Source organism: Thermobia domestica, chromosome 15 (assembly GCF_964235325.1).
Source record: "Thermobia domestica chromosome 15, izTheDome1.hap1.1, whole genome shotgun sequence".
In the NCBI taxonomy this organism is placed as follows: Eukaryota; Metazoa; Arthropoda; class Insecta; order Zygentoma; family Lepismatidae; genus Thermobia; species Thermobia domestica.
In genome coordinates this window covers 53,202,854-53,226,793 of record NC_137468.1, presented here as the reverse complement: position 1 = coordinate 53,226,793, position 23,940 = coordinate 53,202,854, and the positions used below count along the sequence as shown (strand labels likewise).

Sequence of the window (23,940 nt, the reverse complement as noted above, 5' to 3'; positions counted from 1 at the left end):
AGCTAGAGCATGGTCACCATACACTTCCACAAAAATACGATGACTTTCAGTCGCACTTTTCTGCATGTTAAAGTAATGCCCGCAAAAACACTTTATCAGGCACAAATTGCGCCATGTTCACTTAACTACAAACTGGTGTTGTTGACGCTTTAATCCACTGCCCTATACTACGAACGATACGCGATGACAGGGGTTTGCAACACATGTGTGGATACACGGAACTGTGGGACGCTCCGTTCGTTGCGCCATCTCTTGTCCACCCGCACGAATTAATTCCTAGACCAAATATTAAACATGCAATACAGAAATGAAACATACCTTAGAAAGAACGTTAACTCAGTTTTTTTGTATCCCCTTGTGACCCGGCACACATCTAGTCTGTAGTCAGTTTCTTCCCACACTGAAGCTAGCATGTCTGGTGTAACAGACTTCAGTGCTAAAACAATTCTGCTTCGCAATTCAGAAAAGTTCGCTGGTAACGGCGGCACGGAAAGCCTATCCTTTACAATACCCTCACGAAAAGAAATCGCAGAGAGTGAGGTCGGGAGATCATGGGGATTATATTAGAAGAGCCCGGTCAACCTCAGAATAATGACCGATCCATCGTTGGGGAAAAACAGCATTCAGCCAATTCCGTACTTCACGATGAAAGGGAGGGGGCGCGTCTTGTTGCCAGGTGATACTTTTTTTTTTTTTTTTTTTTTTTTTGTCACGATCCAGGTGAGGTAGAAGAGCATGTCCAAATGTGCAATACCGGTTATAGTATTTTTTTAAAAACCCATCAACTTGTTCTTTGCGTATTGCATAAAAAAAATCGCTTTTGGTAAAATCCTCATGAGCTGCACTGTTTGTGTAGATTTTCAGACCCCTAATACGCACATTATGCGTATTCACTGTTCCACTAATATAAAATGAGGCTTCATACTAAAGATCATGTGACCAAGAAAATAATCATCTTCCATGTCCAACACATTTTCGCAGAAGTTGGCACGGATTACGTTATCTTCATTCACACGTTAGGGCCTGTAACAGCTGCAGATAGTACGGCCTCAATTGTTCTCTTTTTGGTAACACCGCAGCTTCGCAGCTAAATAGTTAGCGTGCGTGCCTTTGGCGTGGGAGACCAGGATTCGATTCCCAGCGGGAGCTCATATGGTTCGGATTCCACGTTAATTAGTAGGTCCCGTCTCATATAGCTTCGCTGCTGAAAGAGATGTTAAAATCAACTCAGCTTTTTGTAACACCTTCCAGACAGTTGTTGACATTGTTGGTTCTTGACTAACCTGCCTTACATTTTCTATAACTCCTAACGAAATCTGCTATTGATTAACTTGCTTATCTGATTAACGCAGTCATATGGAGCTGCTGCTCTTGTACAGGGATCCCGTATTCTTAAATTGCTTCTACCATCTTCGGATGATAATTCGAGGGGGATCACATCTAAATTCCTACCGGAAAGCAGATTGCACTCCAGTCACTGAGTTACACATCGGGAATTCCAAGATACAAAATGCTTTATGCTCAGGAGTCATCGCCATCTTGACAACTAGCACCGTGTTACGGAGAGTTACGAAACACCACCTGGGAAAAAGATGAGTGTTTTTTTTGGGTGTTTCATTTGTGTATTGTATAAGAAAGAGAAGATAAAACGTAATCTTTTAGAAACACCATGTATTCAAGAAAGTCGTAAGGAGTGGGGTTGAAGTTGGTTGACCATGCTATACCTCTTGAATTTGTAAGTCCCTAACAGATCACAGCAACAGTTCATTATTCATGGACTCTTCTCACCTCTAGAATGACGTACATATAAACAAATAAGGAAATTTATGCACGTACTAATCGAAAATACAAATATGGCACTCGCTAAATTTCCAAAAACTACCACTTCTCAACACAGCCATGATTACATAAACCACAACAATACGATTTTATTTTTTTTAAAGATGAGAAGAAAGAATTTTAAAATTTAGGGACTGTGTCTTTAAGTAGGCTCTGAATACACATCATACAGGTTAGTTTTTCATTCTTCTTCGGAGAACAGTAAGCAAGAGGCTTATGTTTACACAAATGAAAGCAACATAAGAGATCTTGAGCTTCTTTTACACTGTAAATTTGGTCATCAAAGACTAGCTTGGAGTAATAACCTGATTTTATTCTGAGGTAGAATTTAATAAGTTTTTAATTTTGTGAGAAATAGGATTTCAAACTTTACTGATTTCCCATCCATATCGTAATCTTTTTCCGTAATTTTCTCGTACGTATTCATTTTCTGTTTTAATTGTGGAATAAAAGTTCTCATTTCATCTGTAACAAAATTCTCATTTCGAGATGCTTGAGTATTGTCCGAATTAGGAAAATGTTCAGTTAAAATTTCTTCGTAATAATTATGGATGGAAGTAGCTGCTATATTGAAAAGGTCTTGTCTTTAAACAATAATAATAAAAGAACGTATATGTAGTGCTATACAAGGTGGATTGCTAAGGTATGTCCTGACTTCAGCTGATAATTTATCTAAGGACAAGGAACAAAAATCTATTGAAAAGGATATGCATAATACAGCAGCAATCCGGAGATATACAAGCTGTTCAAGAATATGCGCACGAGATGACAGGACGCCCATCTTTGGTCATTTTGAGCACTTAAATAACGTTGTGCGTAGTGTGGGACTATGTTATTCCCCCTCCCGAGAAGCGTCTGTCATTCTCAAGGTTGCAATAATTAAATGTCACTCGTAGTAGTTATCTTTTTTTTAAGCATAACAATGTCTCTGGCTTACCGATGGTCTACGCCACAAGGTATGGAAATAGAAATGGAGAGACCATCGGTGTGTGTCAAGCAGACACGTTGACATGCTAGAAACAGTCATCAGTGTACCGCAGTCATATTTAAAGGAAAAGGATAGGTGGAATAATGACAACGTTGAAAATGACACATGCTTCTTGGAAGGGGCCAAGGACACGGTCCTACATTAGGCACAATTTTATTATAGGAAGTTTTCAAAACGAGACTATCTGAACTATAACCGTCAAGTTCCGTGCACGATAGATGTCCTGTTAACAAACTCCCTGTATATCTTCGGAACGGTGCAGTATCATGTATATATTCATATAGATTTTTTTTGCTGCCTGTTAAAGACCATCGGGTGTTCCATTGAAATCCATCCTGTACTGATATATAAGCACTTTTTTTTCTTTTGGTAAGGGCTGTGTTGCTTTTCTAAATAAAGCATTTCGTTACATGTTTACTAGAAGCCTTAAATGTTTATTCATTAGAGCATTGTATGTTTTTTTTGCTTGATAATAGGCAGTTGCTGATATATGGGAATTTTTTTTTTTATTATACAGTGATGTGTATATAAACCTCTATGAAAGTTCGGCAACTTCTATGTATAAGAATGTAATAATCACAATAAATTTAATCGTTTTTCTTGATTGGCTACATAAAGGAACTTGTTTTGTGTACAATAGAAATGGTCTGAAACTGATTCACTGGATTAAAGATCTCTTCGCTTTGCTTTCTGTCTCGAAGTTACTAACTTCTTGTGTCATGTTCGTTTCTTTTATTTCCCTGTTGTTTAAAGAATAAAATTGTGTAAATGCTTTTGTATTACAGCTGTAGCAGTTCTTGCATGGTGGTGGTCATCTAATTGTTAACTTCTGTATTTTTTTAATGTGAAAAATAATACGAAGCAGAAAGACATTGCGTATTCATTGTTCAGTTTGTTCTTGTCACAAGATGATTGAAGAAAATTTTGTGGCTATTAATTTTCAAAGGAATGTCAGAATAGTCTTATGAAATTATTTATTCCGAAATTCGTAAATTATGAGGTCATCTCGCAAATGATAACGTTTGATTGCACAAATATTAAATAAAACTTCAGGGTCACCGAATTTTCAAACGCTGCCTATGCGTTTATTTTTAGAATGATTTATTTCGGGTAAGTTTAAATGTATGGTTGTAAAATCATGAGTGAATGATTCCCCTTCGCAGCACAAGAGTGTGAAACATATATTTCTTCTCTGTAACTGGGTCAGGTTAGTAATTATGTGCTTCAATATTTCCAAGTCAAAATTCAAAACTCATATGTTTGGAACTGTAGAAACAAATACGTGATGATGATGTTTGAAATACTGTATGCTATTGCAGGATTTATTAAGATTACCTGTTTCTAAATTAACAGGTAATGACAGTAAATCGTGGCATAAGCAGTTCACTTGCTGATATTGACGCGAGCAATTACTAACCTGACGCCATTGCAGAAAAGAAGCTTTTTTAAAAGAAAAAAAATATTGCAGGGTTCACATTGACCTTGTCGGAGAAGTTAAAATGTCAGAAAAATGTTTCAGAGAACGTCAAGAGTCGGGTAGATCTGCTTTATTTCACAGAAGTGTCAGGGATGTTTAGCTGCCATAGAAGATACACAGAACAAGTCAAAGAATCAAGACGGATTTAAAGAGAAAAATGAAAAAAAAAAAAAATAAATAAAATTATCTTTAGAAATAAAGAAACTTTAGGAACTCCGAAAGGTGTTAAAACTTTAGGTTCTAAAAGAACATTAAATGAATTCGAATGGCAGAAAAAAACATAGGTTTATTGGTTGTAGATAATAAAATAAAGAAGCCAAATTATTATATGTTTGAATGTATTCAAATGTCGGGATAATAAATATGTATTTAGTTCATAATTGTTGTTTAGTATTAGTGTTTTATTGTATTCCAAATACGGGAGGCGCGGTGGCTCAGTGGTAGAGCATTCACCTCCGGTGCTTGGGGTCCCTAGTTCGATCCCAGCTCGCACCGTGTGGACTTTGTGGTGGACAAACACAGCGCTCGTGGGTTTTCTCGGGGTTCTCCCGTTTCCTCCCACTCTTCATTCCACAATCTCATTCATCTCTCATCATCACCGTCTCCTTTAGCTTAACCGGCATAACGTGGGACATAAACCTTAAAGAGAGAGAGTATTCCAAATACAGGAAGTTTTATTCATAGTAAATATTTACAGTTAGAAAATCAACTTGTGTATATTTTCAAAAAGGAGAGCGTTGGACTGCTATGGGGACGCACTGTCATAAGTCAGGAAAATTTAGTTAGCCATGAAAATTAAAAAAAAAAAAAAAAAAAAATCATTATCGGAAATCAGTGTGAACTCTGTATTATCTATTCCTTACATTTTTTCCCCCTATAATCCAAAAACCATACACATCATTCTATCTCAGCTCATTATCTGTAGACATATTTGAAAATTGGGTGATCCATAAGACACAAATGAAAGACAGGAAGTGCGAAAATTAATGTCAGTTCTTGCGTAAATTTGTTGTACCATAGGTGGTTTCAGTTGGAGGTATTGGTAGTAGTATAATATGTAGAGCTATCTTCCACATCCAGCTAAGAAGAAATAGTGGTATTTCAGAAGTCGAAACTTTCCTTCGTTGAGACCTCCTTATAGTCGTAATGTTCGTATACTCTTTCACAAAGGTAAATTGTAAGATTATTGAATTAGAACTTAGTTATTCTCGATTAAATGGCGGTAGACTGACGTCGTAAAACTAGCAAAGAGAAAAATGTCTTAAATTCTGATCCTTGACTAGATGCAGGTGTTGTATTGAATTTGAATAAGTGAAATTGAAAGATGATGATGAGCTGGGAAAGTTAAGAGTTAATTCCCATTAATGGAGTTAATTATACAGTTAGTTCCCATTAAACAACAGCTTGCAATTTCTGAATCATAATTTTCATTTCTGCATGAAGTTTCATGGCTACCCGAAAACCAGTAATTATCATGGTGTATTTGTGCTTCTAAACTGAATGTTGTACATCCATGTGATGTAAGTCTTTCAGTGAAAACTGCATGTTCTATTTCTTTGTAATTTTCTTAAACGCTAACTGTTAAGAGGAAAGTATGAAACAAAAACTAGTGACCAATGAGGTGAATTCTGTAAGATGGAGTGATCATAATTGCTGTGTGTGTTATACAAAACATACCTGTATCATCCTGTATTCGGCAAGTAAGATATTATTGCCACTATAAAGTGATGATCCAGCCTTCTTGGACGTGTCCAAGTTGACCCATGGCTCTGTCTTCATCCAGTACATCATCATGTATTAGCAGTAGTAGTAGTAATACGTAAGTGTATATCGGTACTGAACATCACCAGTACATTATGTATTCGCAGTAATAATATGTAAGTGATAGCGATAATTTAATATATAAAGGAGTTCATAAGCTTTTCTGTGACTATATATGTGATGCTAATGTTCGTAAATCCTCGTTCGTGATTCGGGAAGTCAAATCATTTTTCAGTTTACTAGCTGGCAAACGTTTGCCGAATCATTGAAAGAACGTTAAGTTTTAGCTTTAATTGAACGTTCATTTAAAATGCCTAAGTTATTGTACACGAATTTTTTGGAACATTAAGCAGAACCATCTAAAATAGAAAATATTATATCAATAATTTTTATTATTACCCTTAAAGATTCAAATATGACGTATATTTTGAACGTTTTTCTGTTAAATGGCTTCCAAAACCCACTTGATAAGAATTACACTGAATTCTCTTAATTGCAAATATTGATTTATGTAAAAATCAGTTATTCTCTTAAGAAAAATCCTAGTAAAAATGTTTTATAAAATTATACATACCAATGTGGCCCATAAATTTCCTACAATGTTAGAACATGAACAATGGGCACCTGGAAGATTAGTGGTTAACAAGTACATAGTAGCAACCAGTGCGCTCATGTACAAGAGAACTACTTCTGATATATGTCCATCAATGAGTCTTTGTCTCCTAGCAGATAGTCTTTTGATCTGAAATGTAGAACGGCAAAGAACACTTATTCGCGAACTCCTTCTGTATGAGTTTCGTTTGAGGCATACAGCTCGTGAAGCAGCACGAAACATCTGCGATGAAAAGGGAGCATGCAGTGAGTTACAACACAGCAACTCTCCATCTTGAGCGTGGCGGTTGTACGCCAAGCTGTGGAGGACACCAGCATCTGTATATTGGCTGGCGAGGTGTAACCTCAAAATCAATCATACAAAGGATATTGACCACCGTTGGCAAAGTGTGCAGACGATATCGAATTATCCCCAACGACCTCTCTTCAGCAGGCACAACAAAGGGAGGAAGTGTGCTAAACACTGTTAAATAATCCCTTGAATCAGCGTTTCATTAAACGAATTGTAATGTTAGACGAGAAATGAATTTACTATCGGACTGAGATACCAGTAATCAGTATTTGGGCCCAGACCAGGATGCAAAACCCATAGTGAAATAGGGGCTTTTTGAACCCAATCATACTAGCGTATGATGGAATTTTGATGGTCCTGTGCACTGGGAACTTGTTCATGGTCGTGCTGTGGACGCTGAGTTGTACTGTGAGCAACTGAAATGAAAGTATAAAGCTGTATCACAAAAATACCTACATTTAATTCACCGCAAACATCTATTGGCGCAGCAGAACAACTCTCTCTGGCCATATGTATCGTGACACCCAAGAAAAAGTCTGTAACTTTGAAGATGTAGAATTGTTACCACGTCAAGCATTCAGTTCTGATGTAGCACTTTCAAAGCACCACGTGTTTCGTGCAGTGGGACCTTTGCCAATGAGGATGATGTGCGGCCTATTGTGCAAATGTTTTTCGGTGAAGAAGTTGTTCAAATGTATTTCGATGAAGTAGTGTACACTTTCTATATCCACTAGAGTACAGTGGTTAATATTTTGTAAGTAAAGTCGCTTTTACACCGTTCTCTTGCCTTTTTATTTTCTATATGGGGTGTGGCGGGAAACTTGCGAGACACCTTGGTGTTATATATATCACTCACATGGACGTATCAACATTGTCAGAATCAAAAGTTCAATTAATGATGGTAATTACTGATTTTGATGGATATCCTAAAACTTTGCACAGTACTGTAAATATTTGTAACATGCAGTGAGTTTTTTTTTCTCATTTTCCATTATCTGAAAACCTCAAGCTATGAACTATGTAGCAATATTATCATTGGGTGAGCTAGTACGCATTTCGTTTTGATGCATTCTGTATTTTCTAATGCACTTCGAAAGAAAGAAAGAAAGAAAAAAAAAAGAATCCTTTAGGGTTGTAGTTACTGCACACTCCCAACTTTGTGATTTTTAATATATATATGTATTTAAATTTACATGGAAGTTGTCGTGCTTTAAAGGGGTCTTAGAGTTGTTTGTGTAGTTTCGCCAACACGACATTGTAGTACTAAATAAAGTAACATTTCTCTTTCTGACAGTTCGTCAAAAGCATTGAAGAAAGAGGCTGGTTTTGCACGTGAAGAAGCATACAGCCATAGTCGTATGCCAGCTCTATTTGGTGGTGGTAATCACCCTGCTTCTGCTTCCCAGTCTCCTCGATCCCCTCCTTATACCACTGTTGGACGCCCCATCCCACGGGTAGGTGAACCCAGTGACTCTCTGACTCCTCCGCCTCGTATGAATATTCCAAGTCGTGGACCAAGCATTCCTACATCCCCTTCTGATACAAGCCATACTCCACCTCTTCAGCGGGGGGAGGAAGTGTCAGGGTCTCTCCGGAAGCAATTACTTTCCATTTCCCATGCATTATTAACCAAACAACCAGTACATATGGATCAGTTAATGGCTTTGTCTAGTGGTGATAGAGAGGTGAGTATATGTATGGGTTTGTTTTATTATACATTTTTATTCGTGGGTGTGTGTGTGTGTGTGAGACCTGGGAGTTACGTGTAATGGATGCTATTTCTTTAATGATGTGCATATCTTCACTGTAGTTATATTAGTGATCAGGAGGTTGTTTCTTGTAGCATGGTATAAGTAATAACGTTACAGTTTTGTGTATATTTTTTATATGAAATGTTGTGATACCGTATATATATATATATATATATATATATATATATATATATATATATATATATATATATATATATATATATATATATATATATATATATATATATATAATATATGGCATAGTCCACTAAATATAAAATTGTCATCTTCGTTGTGCCCTCATTTAATACTTAATGTAATTTGCGAGCTCCATCGTACCCATGTGGATAGTGTACGCGCCTTTGAAATGGAGTCTCGGATTCGATTGCCGCTAGGAACTTATGTGGTTTGGATACCACGTTAACCTGTGGGTCAACGTTACATATAGCCTCACTGCCGAAAAGGACGCTAACATCAAATCTAGTCCAATCGAGGTAACTTACTTCATATTCATGATTAATGCTTTCCGTGCGTGTATGGTAGGTTGGAGCCTTGCTGAGAGTACGTCTTTGATATGAACTCAAGTAGTAGTTCGAATTCTACTTTCTAATAGTTGGTCTGTGTCTTTATAACCTCGCTGCTGCATGAACATAGAAAGTCAAACATTTTGGGGATAACAATATACTGTCGTACCTTCTGACGACATCGTGTATAATTTCGATCAGTTTCGATAACTATTCGTAGGAAATCGCATTACGTAGATCGGTTATTTAAATTCTAAAGTGTAATTTTATCAATTCAAGAGAGCATTTATAATTTTTTTTCTTTTTGCTCGTGAATAATAATAGATTGTGCCTTCAGCCTTATGGATATAGCACTCTTTCGATGCGCTCGTATGACATGTTGGAATCCTGCTGAGAGTATACCTAAGTAGTGGTCAGGATTCCACATTATTAGTTGCACTGTTTTTTCATAACATCGCAGCTGCATAAGCGTGTAAAAGCAAATAATTTACTTTAAAATATAATAAAAATGATGCAGTGATACATACTTGTAGATCATTGCTGTAATTTTTAATGACCTCGTTACGCAGCAAAAAAAAGGAAGTCATGATAATTACTTATTTAAGGAGCATCTAGTTTTTTTTTTTTTTTTTTTTTTTTTATGTTTTGTGGTTAATTTGTAATAGTTGCTAGCAACAGTCACACATGTAGATAAATAATTGGTTTATTAGTGCATATGTAGATAGGTTCTGGGGTATTGAGATCCATCGTAGACTTTTTTATTTAGTTTGTTATTCTCAAGGTAAAGCAGAATTTATGAATATTATTAGTTACTCATTAGCTTTGGAATTGTAGGGAAGAGAAACAGGAGACTATCAATAGCGTATTTGGTAAAATGGTTATTGCTAAGGGTATGATCGTTATTTGTTGTGTATGTGGGAGTATATGTGAATGTGGATTTTTCTGATAAAACAATTGCCAGTTAACAAGTTCATTCACCTTCAGTATTCAGTATAGTATATTTTAAAGTATTATCACATCAATACAAAATGTTACGAAATACAACGGTTGGTATTTTTCAAGTTATCAATTTTTGTAGTGTCAATTCTGACATTTTAAGGTCACAACGTTATATTATCTCGAAAATATTGACAATAAAAATAAAATTAGAAAATCAAATATTTCGGTGTTCAGGATAGGAAGAGCGAGGCCCGTAAAGTCTTCGTAAGGTTCGTTTCTGTATATTTTCCTGAATTTTTGCAGATGTTGAAAATATAATTTGTAGGAATAACTTTCATACTTGAAAGACTGACCATGTAGCTGAAAAGTAGGGCATCTGTTTGACAAATGGGAGGCTGTCGTTTTTCCACAAGTTTAGTTTTTTCTATATTTTGTCTCATTATTAGTGAACATTTCGAGGTATGTTGCGAACTAGGACTAAAGGCAAATTGTTGAAAAAGGCCGAAATAGTTTTTTTGAACCAATGACCGAAAGGGCAATGCTGTGGGAGTCACTGTTGAATGCAGAGTATTTTTTTTTAATATGTGGTTCATCCAATCTGGCTGTTCGCTTTACTCCCCATTTCTCGTGCTATCTTTTTATTTACTGAACATTTGTTCTGTTAGTCTTTAACTGTAGGATTTGAAGGTGGAAGACACGTTAAGTACAGTAATCAGTTGTATACGTGGAGCTATGAGGAGGAAAGAAGTGGAATAGATTTATAGGGTTCTTCTTGTTTATCCCGATAATAAGATACATTTAGTCTACGTACATGTACTTTTCTCAAAGTTGGAGAACATTGGAAACATTTGATAGAACGTTTGAAATTGGTGTATTTGGAGCAAACTAGTGTCGCATTGATACTTTACGAGGAGAATCGGTTACGTTTGATTTTAGGAATGAGATTCCTTACCCTAAGACTAATGCTATTGTGTTATTTCCGACAATCAAATTAATTCAAATCAAATCAAATCGGGGAAAAATGAAGAAGAAATCTAAGTAGACTTGAATGCACTTAATATCCCTATAGATGGTGAGCGGGAGGCTAGACAACTAAGTTAACAGTCTTGATGCTGAAAAGGACAGATTAAAACAACCATAAACCAATATTAATTTTATTTACATTTTTCGTACGTTATATATGATTGTATATGGAAAGTGCTTTATGTTGCATTTTATGATTCACATATTTATTACTCGTCTGTTTTACTGTAGACTACACTTACAAATTCAGCTGAAAAATACTTTCGAAACACTTCAAGTTTGATTTCATATTTTCTGCAAGTAGTAGTTCTATCCGCATTTGTGAATATGAGCAGGAAGCACGAAGAGCTTTATATACACTTAGGGAGCAAGGTTATTTAATTTTTTAAAGTTCTTGTTTCATACTTTTTGAGAGAAAATCATTTATAGTGAAAATGCAGTTGTTGATGTACGTATAGTTGATTGTTATGAAGATTGAATTTTAACATTATTTTTAAGATATGTACTTACATAGTGAATTCATTATATTTTTTGTAATTCGTAATGCTTACGCCTATTATTCTGTACTTATGTATAGACGTCATATTACTGTGACTGGCTCGTAATATTACGTAAAATATGAAATAATACTTCTGATTTAGAATCAAGAACATCAGACGTGATCAATAATTTTTATGTTCACTTAAGTACCCGATAACATTCCTGCACTGTAAAATAAATTATCAAAGTAGATGCCTTTGCGCGGGAGACAAATTTGATTCACAGTGGGAGTTCATGTGGTTTGAATCCCATGTTAAATTGTAGGTTTAATTTCGTATGGTCTCGTGGTGAACGAGATGCTGAACTTCAGATCAACCATCTAACCAAATTACTATCAAAATTATCTTCCTACTCTGGCTTTAGCTGTTTACTCTTAACACACTGGAGGTTTAATGATGTAATGATCCTAGTTTTCTCTCGTTCACCACGTGAGCTGCCTCATTAATTTTACTGGAATCATTTTTAATGTTCGATGTATCCTATCCTATCAGATTATTGAGTGTTTTCAACAGAGGATTTTACATGTAATTTGCCAAAATAGAATATGTATCAGCACTCAGTAATACACTATATAATTTCAAGTTACTGTCTGGCATTACGAACACTTGCGGTTTCTGTAAATATGGAACCATCTTTGAATATATCGTCCTCTGACTATTTAGTTTATACTGCTAGCATGTCTTGACTAATCACATTCCATAGAACCTATCAGATTGTCAAGCGGTTTCGGGAACCATGAAATAGTCTTACTTTTACTTGTTCCGTAAGGAGAAAAGCCACTTTCGCATTGTCTTTGTTCTTATTATGAGTGTAACGCCATGTATTTCGAGAGCGAAGAGCTGTCCATCGATATACGCTCTTTAATATCCTTGATTAACTTGACTATCTGCAGGGTACTTGGTGGCTTCGACTAGAGCGTCTTCTACGTCAATGAGGGTCCTCTTCGGATTTATACGAGGGAGAATCGAATGAAAACCGCGAAAGTACCATTAATTTTTTTGTCGAGACGTTTGGAAATTTGCAGACACAATCCTTGACGTCTTTTCGAGCTGGTAGTACGAAGCAATGCTGATAGATGAGGTTGGAGCTGAGTAACAGCTGCTTCATTATGACGGCACCACTATACAGTTCCACCAAAGAGGAATAGCGTGGAATTATTAGATTTTTGTGGAGTGAAGGTGCGAAACCGGGTGATATTTATCGGAGAATGAAGATGCTGTGCCTGTCACAGCGGCAAGTCTACAAGTGGTGCAAGAAATTCACAGAAGGTACGATTTCGTTGACTGATGCTCCCCGTCTGGATCAGACTCATCGAATTGTGACAGAGGAGTCCATAGCCACAGAAGATTAGTTTATTCTGGGAAACCGACGTTGAGTCCTTCAACAGCTGACGCAGGAACTGAAAAATCGTAGAGTTGACGCATATCAAGGACTGCTTGAGGCGTTATGAAGAGGAGGGTGATAATTTTTAACTCACAGTGTTACCGGGGATGAAAGTTATTTGTACCATTTTCAACCGGAGACGAAACATGCAAGCAAAAACTGGCGACATTGTTCTTCACCGAAACCAAAAAAAGTTTCGCAGCCAGTTCTCTGTAAGAAAAGTGACGTTGACTTTATTCTCGAATGAGAATGGTTCTATTCTGGAACACTACATGCCCCCACTACCACAGTGACTAGTGTCACCTGTACTGACATTGTCAAGAACCATTTGAAGCCAGCAATACGCACAATGGGAAGGAGATTACTGAGTGCAAGTGTTTTGCTTCAGCACAACGCCTGTCCTCATTCTTCTCATGCACCCATGAAAACTACCGACGACGTACGCTTCAAGTGCCTCCTACATCTGCCATACTCGCCAGATTTGGCTCCATCAGATTTCCACATCTTTGGTCCATTAAAAGAGTAACGTGGAGGGCAGAAGTTCAAGTCTGATGAAAATGTCCAATCGGCGGTGCACGAGTGGCTACAGCGTCAACCAAAATAATTTTTCTTGCGTGGTTTAGAAGCATGTCGTATCCGATGGCGTAAATGCATTGAACTGAGAGGGGACTACGCAGAAAAGTAATATACAAGCAAACATTCTCCCTGCAGTAAAATAGTGGAAAAATATTACTTGCAGTTTTCATTTGATTTTCTCAAGTATATACAATTGAGCATTTAGATACACAGAAAGTGCTAAAATAATTTTTGTTAAAAATGAATGGATATACCTAATGTGGTTAGAGCTTTCTCTTTATTGTATGGTTAACTTAAACGTCTTCTATTTCCAATGTGATTCAGATCCTATGATAAATTGTACATCCACGTGCTATTGCAAAACTCGGAGATTGGAACAAACAATACAGAATTAAATCACTAACTTGTTCAGAGTTATGTCATGTGGACTAGTTATTTGCGGTGACTTATGTAGATCGTGTTGCCTTGTACAGTTTTACAAAGCAAATTGCCTAGGTCTTGTTTGGGGAAAAGATTTTTTTTTTTCTGGAAGTGTATGACGAATTTGTCTCATCCTTTATGTAACTAGAATATTTCTGCCATTAGGATGTTTGAAACGTGTGTTTTTCTTTTGATGAACATTCATTTTACCAGAGTCATTTAATAAGCTCTATAATAACTTACTTTAAATCAGTAAAGACAAACATAGGAAGGTACAATTTTAACGAAAGATTAAAACAGTCATCTATATGCATTAACTGTATTTTCTTAGAGATAATAGTAAAATTACAGCATATAGCAATTTGAAATTCGGTATTTAAAATATACATTTTTTAATTATTTGTTTCGTGCTTTTACAGTTGGACCCCCACACTGCCCAATTAGTAGAGAAACTTCGTACAGAACTCAAACAAGCTGTTAATGCAAAAAATAGTATTTTAGGGAAATCAAATACAAAAATGGATTCAAAGCAAGCCGTGTTTAATCCACCAGGTAAGTTTTTTACTTACTTTAAAATTTTTTAATTAAAAATTTAATCAATCATGAAAATAAAGAGTCAACATCACGCTAATATAATTAGACAAGAGATGGTTACTTATGAATGCAGTGTCTGTGCATAATGTGAATTATTAATAGCTCATTGATTATTCTATTAATTATTAAATTTGGTAGCGGTTGTATTGATACTTGATGTAAAATACATAGAGCTTCCTGTCTCCTAGAGCTATGCGTCGAGAACATAATTTTTTGTTAGTTGGAAAAGACTAAAACCAGTCCTATGAATGGAACATTTTTCGCGTTAGGGGAAAGGACTATGATACACGTAACTAGTGACTTAATCCTATTGCCAAGTAGAAATGTGGATCTATCCGCGACTCGGCGCTAGGAGGCGAGCAGTATTTCTGGTAGCGTTGTGTACTGTGGACAAAAGTCACGTATGCTGTCGTGATCATAACGAACAATCTGGTTTCTGTGGAAAGAGAGTACATCAGAAATTGTACATCTGTTACGGACAGTGTGTTCAAGTAACGCTTACTGGTTGGAAGCTTTCAAGAGGAAAAGTAACAGTTCGAACCAAGGAAGTCACTCCAGGACACCCGCGAACATACTGAATAAAAATCACCATGGGTAGAGGAAGTTTCAGGCATATTTGAATGTAATAAACATGTTACACATGATCAATTGCATATTCAGAAATGTAAAGAAAGAACGTATTGAGAGGTACAGGGAGCTGCAATAATTCCATCCGGAAAGTTTTTCGATCATTTGGTCACTCATGATTAAAAATCTTTCAGATATTAGGCACCCATTAATCAGCAGAACTCAATAGATGGAGGCACAGCAGCCTGCAAAGAAAATATGTGCGGGAAAATAAGAGACATTTTATTCTGGTGTTGTGACTGCATTCCACTGCTGGTGTAGCTACTACATGGCGAGAAAACAAACTGACTGATACCGCGACCAGCGATATATCGGCTTCGTCGGAGATTTCAGCAGAGGCTTTTGTGAAAATACAGGGAAAAAGTTTCACACGATAATCCAAGCTTTGTACGTTTACAGAGGCCACAACTAAACTACAGTTGTTAAACATCCTTCATATTTACTGGACTTCGCTCTCCCCAATTTATTCCCTATGTGACCGCATGAGTCATTCATTACGCACCCAGAAATTTCACTGATGCTGAATACTTACAGGACTCTTATCTCCTGGTAGTTCGATTAGCAACTACAAAGCTTTCGGACAGATGGTGGTACTATATTGAGACAGGAAAAGTTACGTCTAGCAAGCTTATAAATTCCAGGTTTATGGTTTGGGATCCTTACCTCTAAATCATTCTCTGGAGACTTAATAATTTATATTCATCTGTCTGTCATTGTTTTATTTTCGGCACGAACAAAACATTTTCTGCAAATTATAGTCTTGTTAACATATTACATAGAAAGTTATTACCTCTTCCTGATAAACGAAAAGAACAGAGGACTACAGACATTACGTTATGAATGCAAAGTCTGTTCTTCATGATTACAATTTGGGTTATTGTGGTTGTTTAATCATATTTTAAAAGTTGTCACTGCACCGAAATATTTTTCTATGGAATGTCGTATATTCCAAAAAATAAATATTTTTTTTACATGTTATAGCTAGTTCAATCATCTAGGAAGAAAATGCACCATGGGAAATAAATATCTCATCAGAAAATAGTAAAAACATTATCACATAGAGCAGCACAGAGGACGTAGGCTTCACAGAAATTTGTACATCTTATTCAGTATAGTCCTTTCCTAAGAAAGCACTAATATCAACTGTCAGTTACATACACACACACTAGCTGAAAACTTGAAGATAATAGTTGCACGTACAGTGGTGGCAAAAAGTCCTGAACACACTTTTTTTTGCCTAATTTTTGTTTTTGACTTCATTTTTCGTTAGGGGGGCGCGGTGGCTCAGTGGTAGAGCGTTCACCTCCGGTGCTTGGGGTCCCTGGTTCGATCCCAACTCGCGCCGTGTGAACTTTGTGGTGGACAAACGCCGTGCTCGTGGGTTTTCTCGGGGTTCTCCCGTTTCCTCCCACTTTCTTCATTCCACCATTTCACTCATTTCTCATTATCACCGTCTCCTTTAGCCTAACAGGCATAACCGTGGGACGTTAAACTTAAAGATTTCATTTCATTTTTCGTTCTGAAATAATCGCACTATCTTAAAGATTGTTATTGATTTTAATGTATTTTTTCATGCTGACTTCAAATCTGTTTGTAGATTTCATCTAAAGTAAATAGTTTCATTGATACGTTGAAAAAAACCTTGACAAGAAAGAACAAGGTTACTGTAAGGATGAGTGAGTGTGTTTTCAACCAATGAAATGCTCCGTTATTTCAACCAATCAGAGAGCAGTAGCGATAAAAGGTTGAAAGAAGGTGAAACGTGGTTTAGTAGTGTATTGAATAGTGTATTGAAAGCAATTTGAAGTGCGTTTGTAAAAAATATTGGCATTATGGCTAAGTTTTCATATCTGCCTGAGAATAAAAGGTACAAAATAATACATTTGAAGGAAGAAGGTTATTCTATGCGCGAAATTGCTGCTGAAGTACCATGTGGCCTTTCTACTGTCGTGAGAACTTTGAGAAGATTTTCTGAAACAAATTCTGTTGCGGACAGGGGGTGATCAGGACGACCAAGAAAAACATCTTTACTTGAAGACAGGTTATTGCACAGGATTTCACTTTCAAACACAAAGCTTAATTCAACGCAAATTTTGAAACAATGGACTTTGACATCAAATGTGAGTGTGTGTTTCCAAGAGCTGTTAGAGGAAGACTGGTGGAAATTGGGTTACGAGGCTGTAAAGCGCGCCCAAAACCACTACTGACTGAATTTCAACGCAAGAGGCGATCGACGTGGGCAAGGGAATATTCATTATGGACTATTAAAGACTGGAAAATGTCATATTTAGTAACGAGAGTCAGTTTTGTATTTCTGGTAACCAAAGTAGTGCCTATATAAGACGACGCACTCATGAGGAATTCAGCCCTCAGTGTCTGAAGCCCACAGTAAAGTACCCGACAAAAGTGATGGTATGGGGTTGCATGTCCTCTCGTGGTGTTGGAAGACTTCACATCGTTAGTGGAACAGTGAAAGCCATGGATTACATTGAAATAGTACAAAATAAATTGCTACCAACTGCGAGAGATTTTTTTGGGAATCGGTCATGGATTTTTCAGGACGATAACGCCCCTGGTCACCGTGCAAAGGTAGTCCAGAAACGGTTCAAAGACCATACTGTGAATAGAAGGAACTGGCCAGGACAGTCTCCCGATCTTAATCCGGTAGAGAACTTACGATTTAAAATTGGTTATGAAATTTCAAAGGAAAAACCTTCAAACAAACGTGAGTTAATTTAATTGAAGCTTTAATATTTTCCTTCAACCATATTGTCACGAAAGAACTTCTTTTGAAATTGGTGCATTCCATGCCAAAAAGATGTAGAGCCGTAATTAAAGCAAACGGCTAGCCCAAAAAAATTGATGTTCTAACATGTGACAACAATGTAATTTTCAAAATGCGTATTAAATGTACCGTATTTGTCAATTTTCGTGTTATTCTTCTATTCATATTATGTTATTCTATATTGTTTTATTCTGCACATATTTCACATTATTGTGTTCAGGTAGCTTTACTACAAAAAAAAAAAAAAAAAAAAAAAAAAAAAAAAAATTTAGGCATTAAAAAAACTAGTAGTAGATTTGAAATCAGCATGAAAAAATACATTAAAATCAATAACAATATTTAAGATAGTGCGATAATTTCATAACGAAAAATGAAGTCAAACACAAAAATTAGGCAAAAAAAAAAAAATGAATGTGTTCAGGACTTTTTGCCACCACTGTAAATATATGTCTTAGATGCAGTTGTTTACACACACTATCACACTTTGAAATATTTCACTTGATTTGCGAGTTTTTTAATAATCCATTGATCGATTGCTTCTCCTTAAACGCTTGATCAGAAGGAAGGGGAAAAGAAAATTGGGAACAGATAAACGAGGTGAAAGGAGAACATTGTTTCATGAGTTTGATTCCAGTATCATGCCCTACTATACTCTTCACAATTATGTCTCTGATTTTATAACTCAGAGTAAAATCAAAGGTATCTTACGTAATAATTATGCACAAAATCATTATGAAACAGTATATCCTTCGAAACTTGTGAGTATAATCTAATTGACATAATACACTACTCAGGAATTGTTATTCTTGGTTGAACATTGGCCTTTTTTGTTCTTGTGTGTGACGAGACGAGTCGTGAAAGCTTAATGATTTTTTTTTTCTTTTTTCTTATTGACCATGCCCGTTATATCTTTTATTTTGTATGAATTGTATCATATAATCGTTTACATCAATCATATTCAATGCTTTTTAATATTAGTAATATTAGATGGATCAAATTCATGTACTTAACTAATAACGTATAATTTACAGGATCAAGCCAATGGACGTGGGGACGCTCCGAAGGGTTCGATGCACATGCAGTTTATGCGGGAGATAATGCTGTGAATGCAGAAAAACTACAAGATACAAGCCATTCTGATGTCATACAACGAGGTCTTGCTACGGATGGAGTGAAGAGTGCTCTTGCGGGACTCATGTCCCAGTATGGATTGCCAGTCACCGGGTTGGAGACAGGTACGGTACCAACTCATCCTCCTCCTCCTCAGACAGGTAACTTGTATGTACCGAGTTCTGAGCCTGGTTATTCAAAATCCAACTACCAAGGAAGCTCATACAGCGGGGGGGAATCGTATAGGGAAGGAATGCATGGATATCAGTATCCAATCAGCACCATTCCTAGCAGCTCTTATGGCGAAAGTTCTCGGTATGGGGAGGGTAGTGGATCGCATCAAAATATGGACACCACCAGCCCAAGATTTCCTCACAAAGGAGGTGCGAGAGCAAGGGATAGTTTGTATAGTGGAACTTCAGGGATTGTTCCTTCGGGAGGAAATCGTCTCTCGGGTCCACAATATTCCCATCCAATCCCGTCTCAAGGTGGCTCATGGAATTATCCACCTTCTGCAAGATAGGACTTGCATTACAGTATATAGATGGGGTTCGTTTTTTGTAATTAGAAATATACTGTTGTATGTACTGAAAGGTTGGATTTTGTGCATCCAACGCGGGCATTTTCAACAGCTATTATATTATTTACCATTGAATGATCTTTGTTTTGGAATATTGAATGCAATTTTAAGACTACTTGTACATGTTAGCGGTATTGATAATTTATATTTGGAATTGGGAGGGAGGGGGTAAGCAAATTGCCGACGATAATTCTATCGTGTGTCAAGAGTGAATGGCGTGATACAGGACTCAGTCCTCAGCAGATGTTTGAAGAAAACCAATTGTGAATGTTCTGTATGTGTGTCGTACTGAATATCGTGAGAGTGATGGACTCGGCTGTTCTTTTCCTAACAGAAGACCACGAATAATGTATTCTCTTCATGACACACTTCAATCAACTTCTCTGTTTGTAAATAGTGTTTCTCCAAGGAAATGAAACCGTAAGCTTAAGAGAAAAATAAAAGTTATTTATGGTTGACCAGTGATGTCATGTGTAAACATCATTCGATCATAATTGTTATTTTTGTTTATAATAACAACTACAATGTCAATGGTTTTTGTGTTTGCAGTACGTAGACGTGAAGAGTGAATGTTGAATCAGTTCAGTTTATCATCATGAGTTGTTCCAGAGTACACAAAACAGCTCGTAGTTCAAAAGAAAGTAATTATTCTTTTGCCTTTTTTTATATATATATCAGAAAGCTGTTTTGAGAAAGTGCCTCTGGTACAAGACATGATTTATTATGCCTTGATACTTTGTAAATAAAATGGAAATAAACTTTCTTTTTTTGCTGTAATGATCTTCCATTATTGAAAGCCTTATGTATGTAGGCATATGTGTGCAGTTTACTTAGAAGTGAGAAAATTAGAAGTGATCAGTGATAACGGTTATTTTCAAGTGTGAAACGGAAGTGTTAGTGTTATTTATTGTGGAGAGAGCTCCTGGTCTTTTATGCTCGGTAGGTGAGTCGGACGGAATAGATCGTTAACAGGCGGAAGAAGACTCTTCGAAAGGTCAGTGAATGTTCTTTATATTTTTTCTCTTTGTAATTTCGTGTAGTGTTAGTATTAATATTATTGTTTTCCTTTCATTCGGTCGTTCCGTTATATTTTCCGTTTAAAATTTAATGTTTAAATTACGCTACAGATTTGAAGTATAAAACTTCATGAATAACGTTAATAAGTGTGTTCGTTAATTGCATTTGAAATTCATGGAGAGTAACACTGGTCATTGCTAGTAATCATACTTCACAAGATAAGTAGTTCAAATCATAATTTTTGATCTGTTTATAATTTCCAATAAGCATACATTAAATATCTCACCACGACAGAAATTTAATACGAATTGTAAAGAATGCGTGATATTTTTATCGGTATGAAGTCAGTGTGTGACAAGAACCAATGAAGTTGAAGTTAAAAACTTGGCTTCTTATACCACAAAAAGTACAGGGTTACTACAAACGATCTTCCCGGTTAGAAATGCTAATAATTCATGTTTAAGACACTCGGATACACAAGAGTTAAATCAATGAAATAAATAGCTGAAATCAAAATCGTATCGAAATTGTTTTCCACCTCGGGAGTGTTCATTGTCAGGCAGTTCATGTGTCTTTCTCATATGGTTTTACTGTACACAATATGGCATGTCATAATCGATTGATATAATTGCTTCGCCATTTACAGATCATTTGTAGTTGATAGTAATGTATAATGTAGGCTCGAACACATCGTCCAAAGAGAGACAGAGAAGGAAACTAAACTAAATTCTCATGATTATTTCGTCTTCAGAAGGAAAGGGCTCCACTTTGATTGATTATAGCCCCAACACGCATTCAAATTGGTCTCATATATGCTACGAGGCTCATGAAAAAAAGAAAGAAAGAAAAAAAAGGAGATGCCCAAATATTCTCTATTCTGTTTGCTCCAGAGATAAAATTGTCCGAGTGATTGCGTACGTACGCGTATCAGTAAAATAGTGGCTCCGATAGTACAAAATCCCACCAAATGTGAAATGAGATTTGTCACACGATTTATGAATGCCAAAGTACAGAATGGAGCTGACATCTGTTGGAAATTGTGTGGCATTTACGGGCCGACAGTAATGAGTGAAAGGATGATCCGGCAATAGTCAGTGTGTTTCGGGAAGGTCTTTAAATGTTCATGACGATGAGCGGAAGGCCTAGTGTTCGGACGGACGATCTGGTGGAATGTATTAATGGAAGAATCCGCTTTAATTACCGGTTCATAATAACTGAACTCGCCATAGTGTTCCAGAAGTGTCTACAAAAACAGTGCATCGAACTGTGACTGACAAGCTGGGTTATCACGAAACTGTGTGCTAAGTGGGTGCCAGAATGCTGTCAGGGGCTCTCAAAGCGCAAAGAATGACTGCTGTACGTTTTTTTTCGGCCCGCTGGGGGAAAAATTGGAATGACCTATCTTCTGTAGTGACGGGGGAGGAAACCTGAATATCGTACGCCACTGGGGAGTTGACGCAGCAGTCAGTGCAACGGCGGGATTCTGGTTCTAAATCGAAGAAATTCAAACAAACACCATCTGTTCACAAAATCATGGCAAATTTGTTTTGGGACCAAAAGAGTGTGATTCTTGTAGATAACGAACAATTACAACAGATGTGTATTGACATAACTAAATAATCTGCGACGTGCGATCCAAAATCTGCGGAGAGGAATATTACACTCGGAAATTTTTCTGATCGGTAACAACACCTGTCCACACATAGTTGCTTCTACTGTTGAGACAATTCAAAGATTTCGATGGGACTATCCAATCATTCCCCTTACAGCCCTTACCTTGTCTCCAGCGATTTCTTTCTTCACCTTGAAAAGGGGCTTCTATCGAATCATTCCAGCGACAGTGAAGTGCTCAAGACATCAGTTCTGCAGTGGCTGCACTCTCAGGCGGCAGATTTTTACGCGAAGGGTATACAGAAGCTGGTGGCACGCTACCAGAAATATCTGGAGGTTCATGGTAATTACGCTGAAAAATAACCCAAGTATGTACTTCCATATCAGTCTCGATAAATCTCCTCTTCTACCATTTTTTTTTTTTTTTAAATATCTGCCCTTTTTATTCTTTTTGCCCCTCCAGATCTTAACATTTATGTATTTTACCCGAAAGGTGGAAGTTTGTTTCATCAAAAGTAAGTATTCTATGTAACCATCAATGTCCATTAGAGTTTAGATACTAGAAAGAAAGTTACTTCAATTTGGTCGATTTCGTAGCTTTCATTAAGTTGGACTTCTTTACTTGGTTTGATTAAAGTGGACTTTTGTTCTAGAACCTTACTTATTTGGCCATTTACGTTTCGTATCATAATTGTATTATAATGTAGTGTGAGGTACGGGTTATTAGTTATTTGACTTCTTGGTCTTTAGTATTCATCATACATTGAGTAACTAATTTAGAGAACAGAGCAGTTCTTGATGTTATTTTAATTGGATAAATACAGACACACAATGAGGCTAGTTATATAATCTAGTTAAGTATAATGTATCAAACGTTCTATTTGTTCGATTAAACTGAGTTGTGAATCCGGAAGATTATTTATAGTAATCCTGTTTGTTACACGTCTTGGAAAAATTAATGCTGTCGAGCTGGAGCAAGTAGTAATGAAATAATACGTACTTTAAGACCTGTATCATTTTTTTGCTCTACACACTTTCATGTAAGATTATTCTACTTTGATGACTTGAAAAAAATCCACGAATAACTTAAAAATATGATCGATTTTTGAAAATAAAATTACGTATTTTGTTACGCTACCTAATTCCCAACCATAATGAATTTCAGCACTATACTACGAAGAGTAGGATAGTGTCTTTTCACACAATTTGAGTAAGAATGAGGAAAAATATTTAGTTTTCATTAGTATGATATTTTTAATATCTATAAATTGTTGGTTATTTCGTGCAGCTTTTGACGACCAAGTACAATACTCGGAGAAAAAATGTAGAGATGTGGTCAAGTATCATTTAGCACGTTAAGGAATGCTAGCACAGTTGTTTGATATAATAAAATAAAACTATAATCGTGAAAAAAAAGTTACTAGAAAAGAAGTGAACAGTTACTCACTCAAATGTTTCCTTGAGGCTTTTTTTTATGATTTTCTTACACAT

At 36.4% G+C, this 23,940-nt stretch overlaps 1 protein-coding gene across 6 annotated transcripts in view; it reads left to right on the top strand.

The window, feature by feature from the left end:
• Cdk12 (Cyclin-dependent kinase 12) overlaps positions 1-20,598 on the top strand; it is a 119,541-nt gene extending 98,943 nt beyond the window's left edge. For 5 of the 6 annotated variants that reach the window (XM_081739696.1, XM_081739695.1, XM_081739692.1 and 2 more), the window contains 3 exons: positions 8,264-8,654; positions 14,545-14,677; positions 19,163-20,598. In XM_081739696.1, coding sequence (XP_081595822.1) covers positions 8,264-8,654; positions 14,545-14,677; positions 19,163-19,764 — 1,126 coding nt within the window. In that variant the 3' untranslated portion in view covers positions 19,765-20,598. The remainder of the gene's footprint in view (positions 1-8,263; positions 8,655-14,544; positions 14,678-19,162) is intronic. The other variant, XR_014128427.1, reaches the window with a different exon arrangement.
• Positions 20,599-23,940: the final 3,342 nt, after the last annotated feature.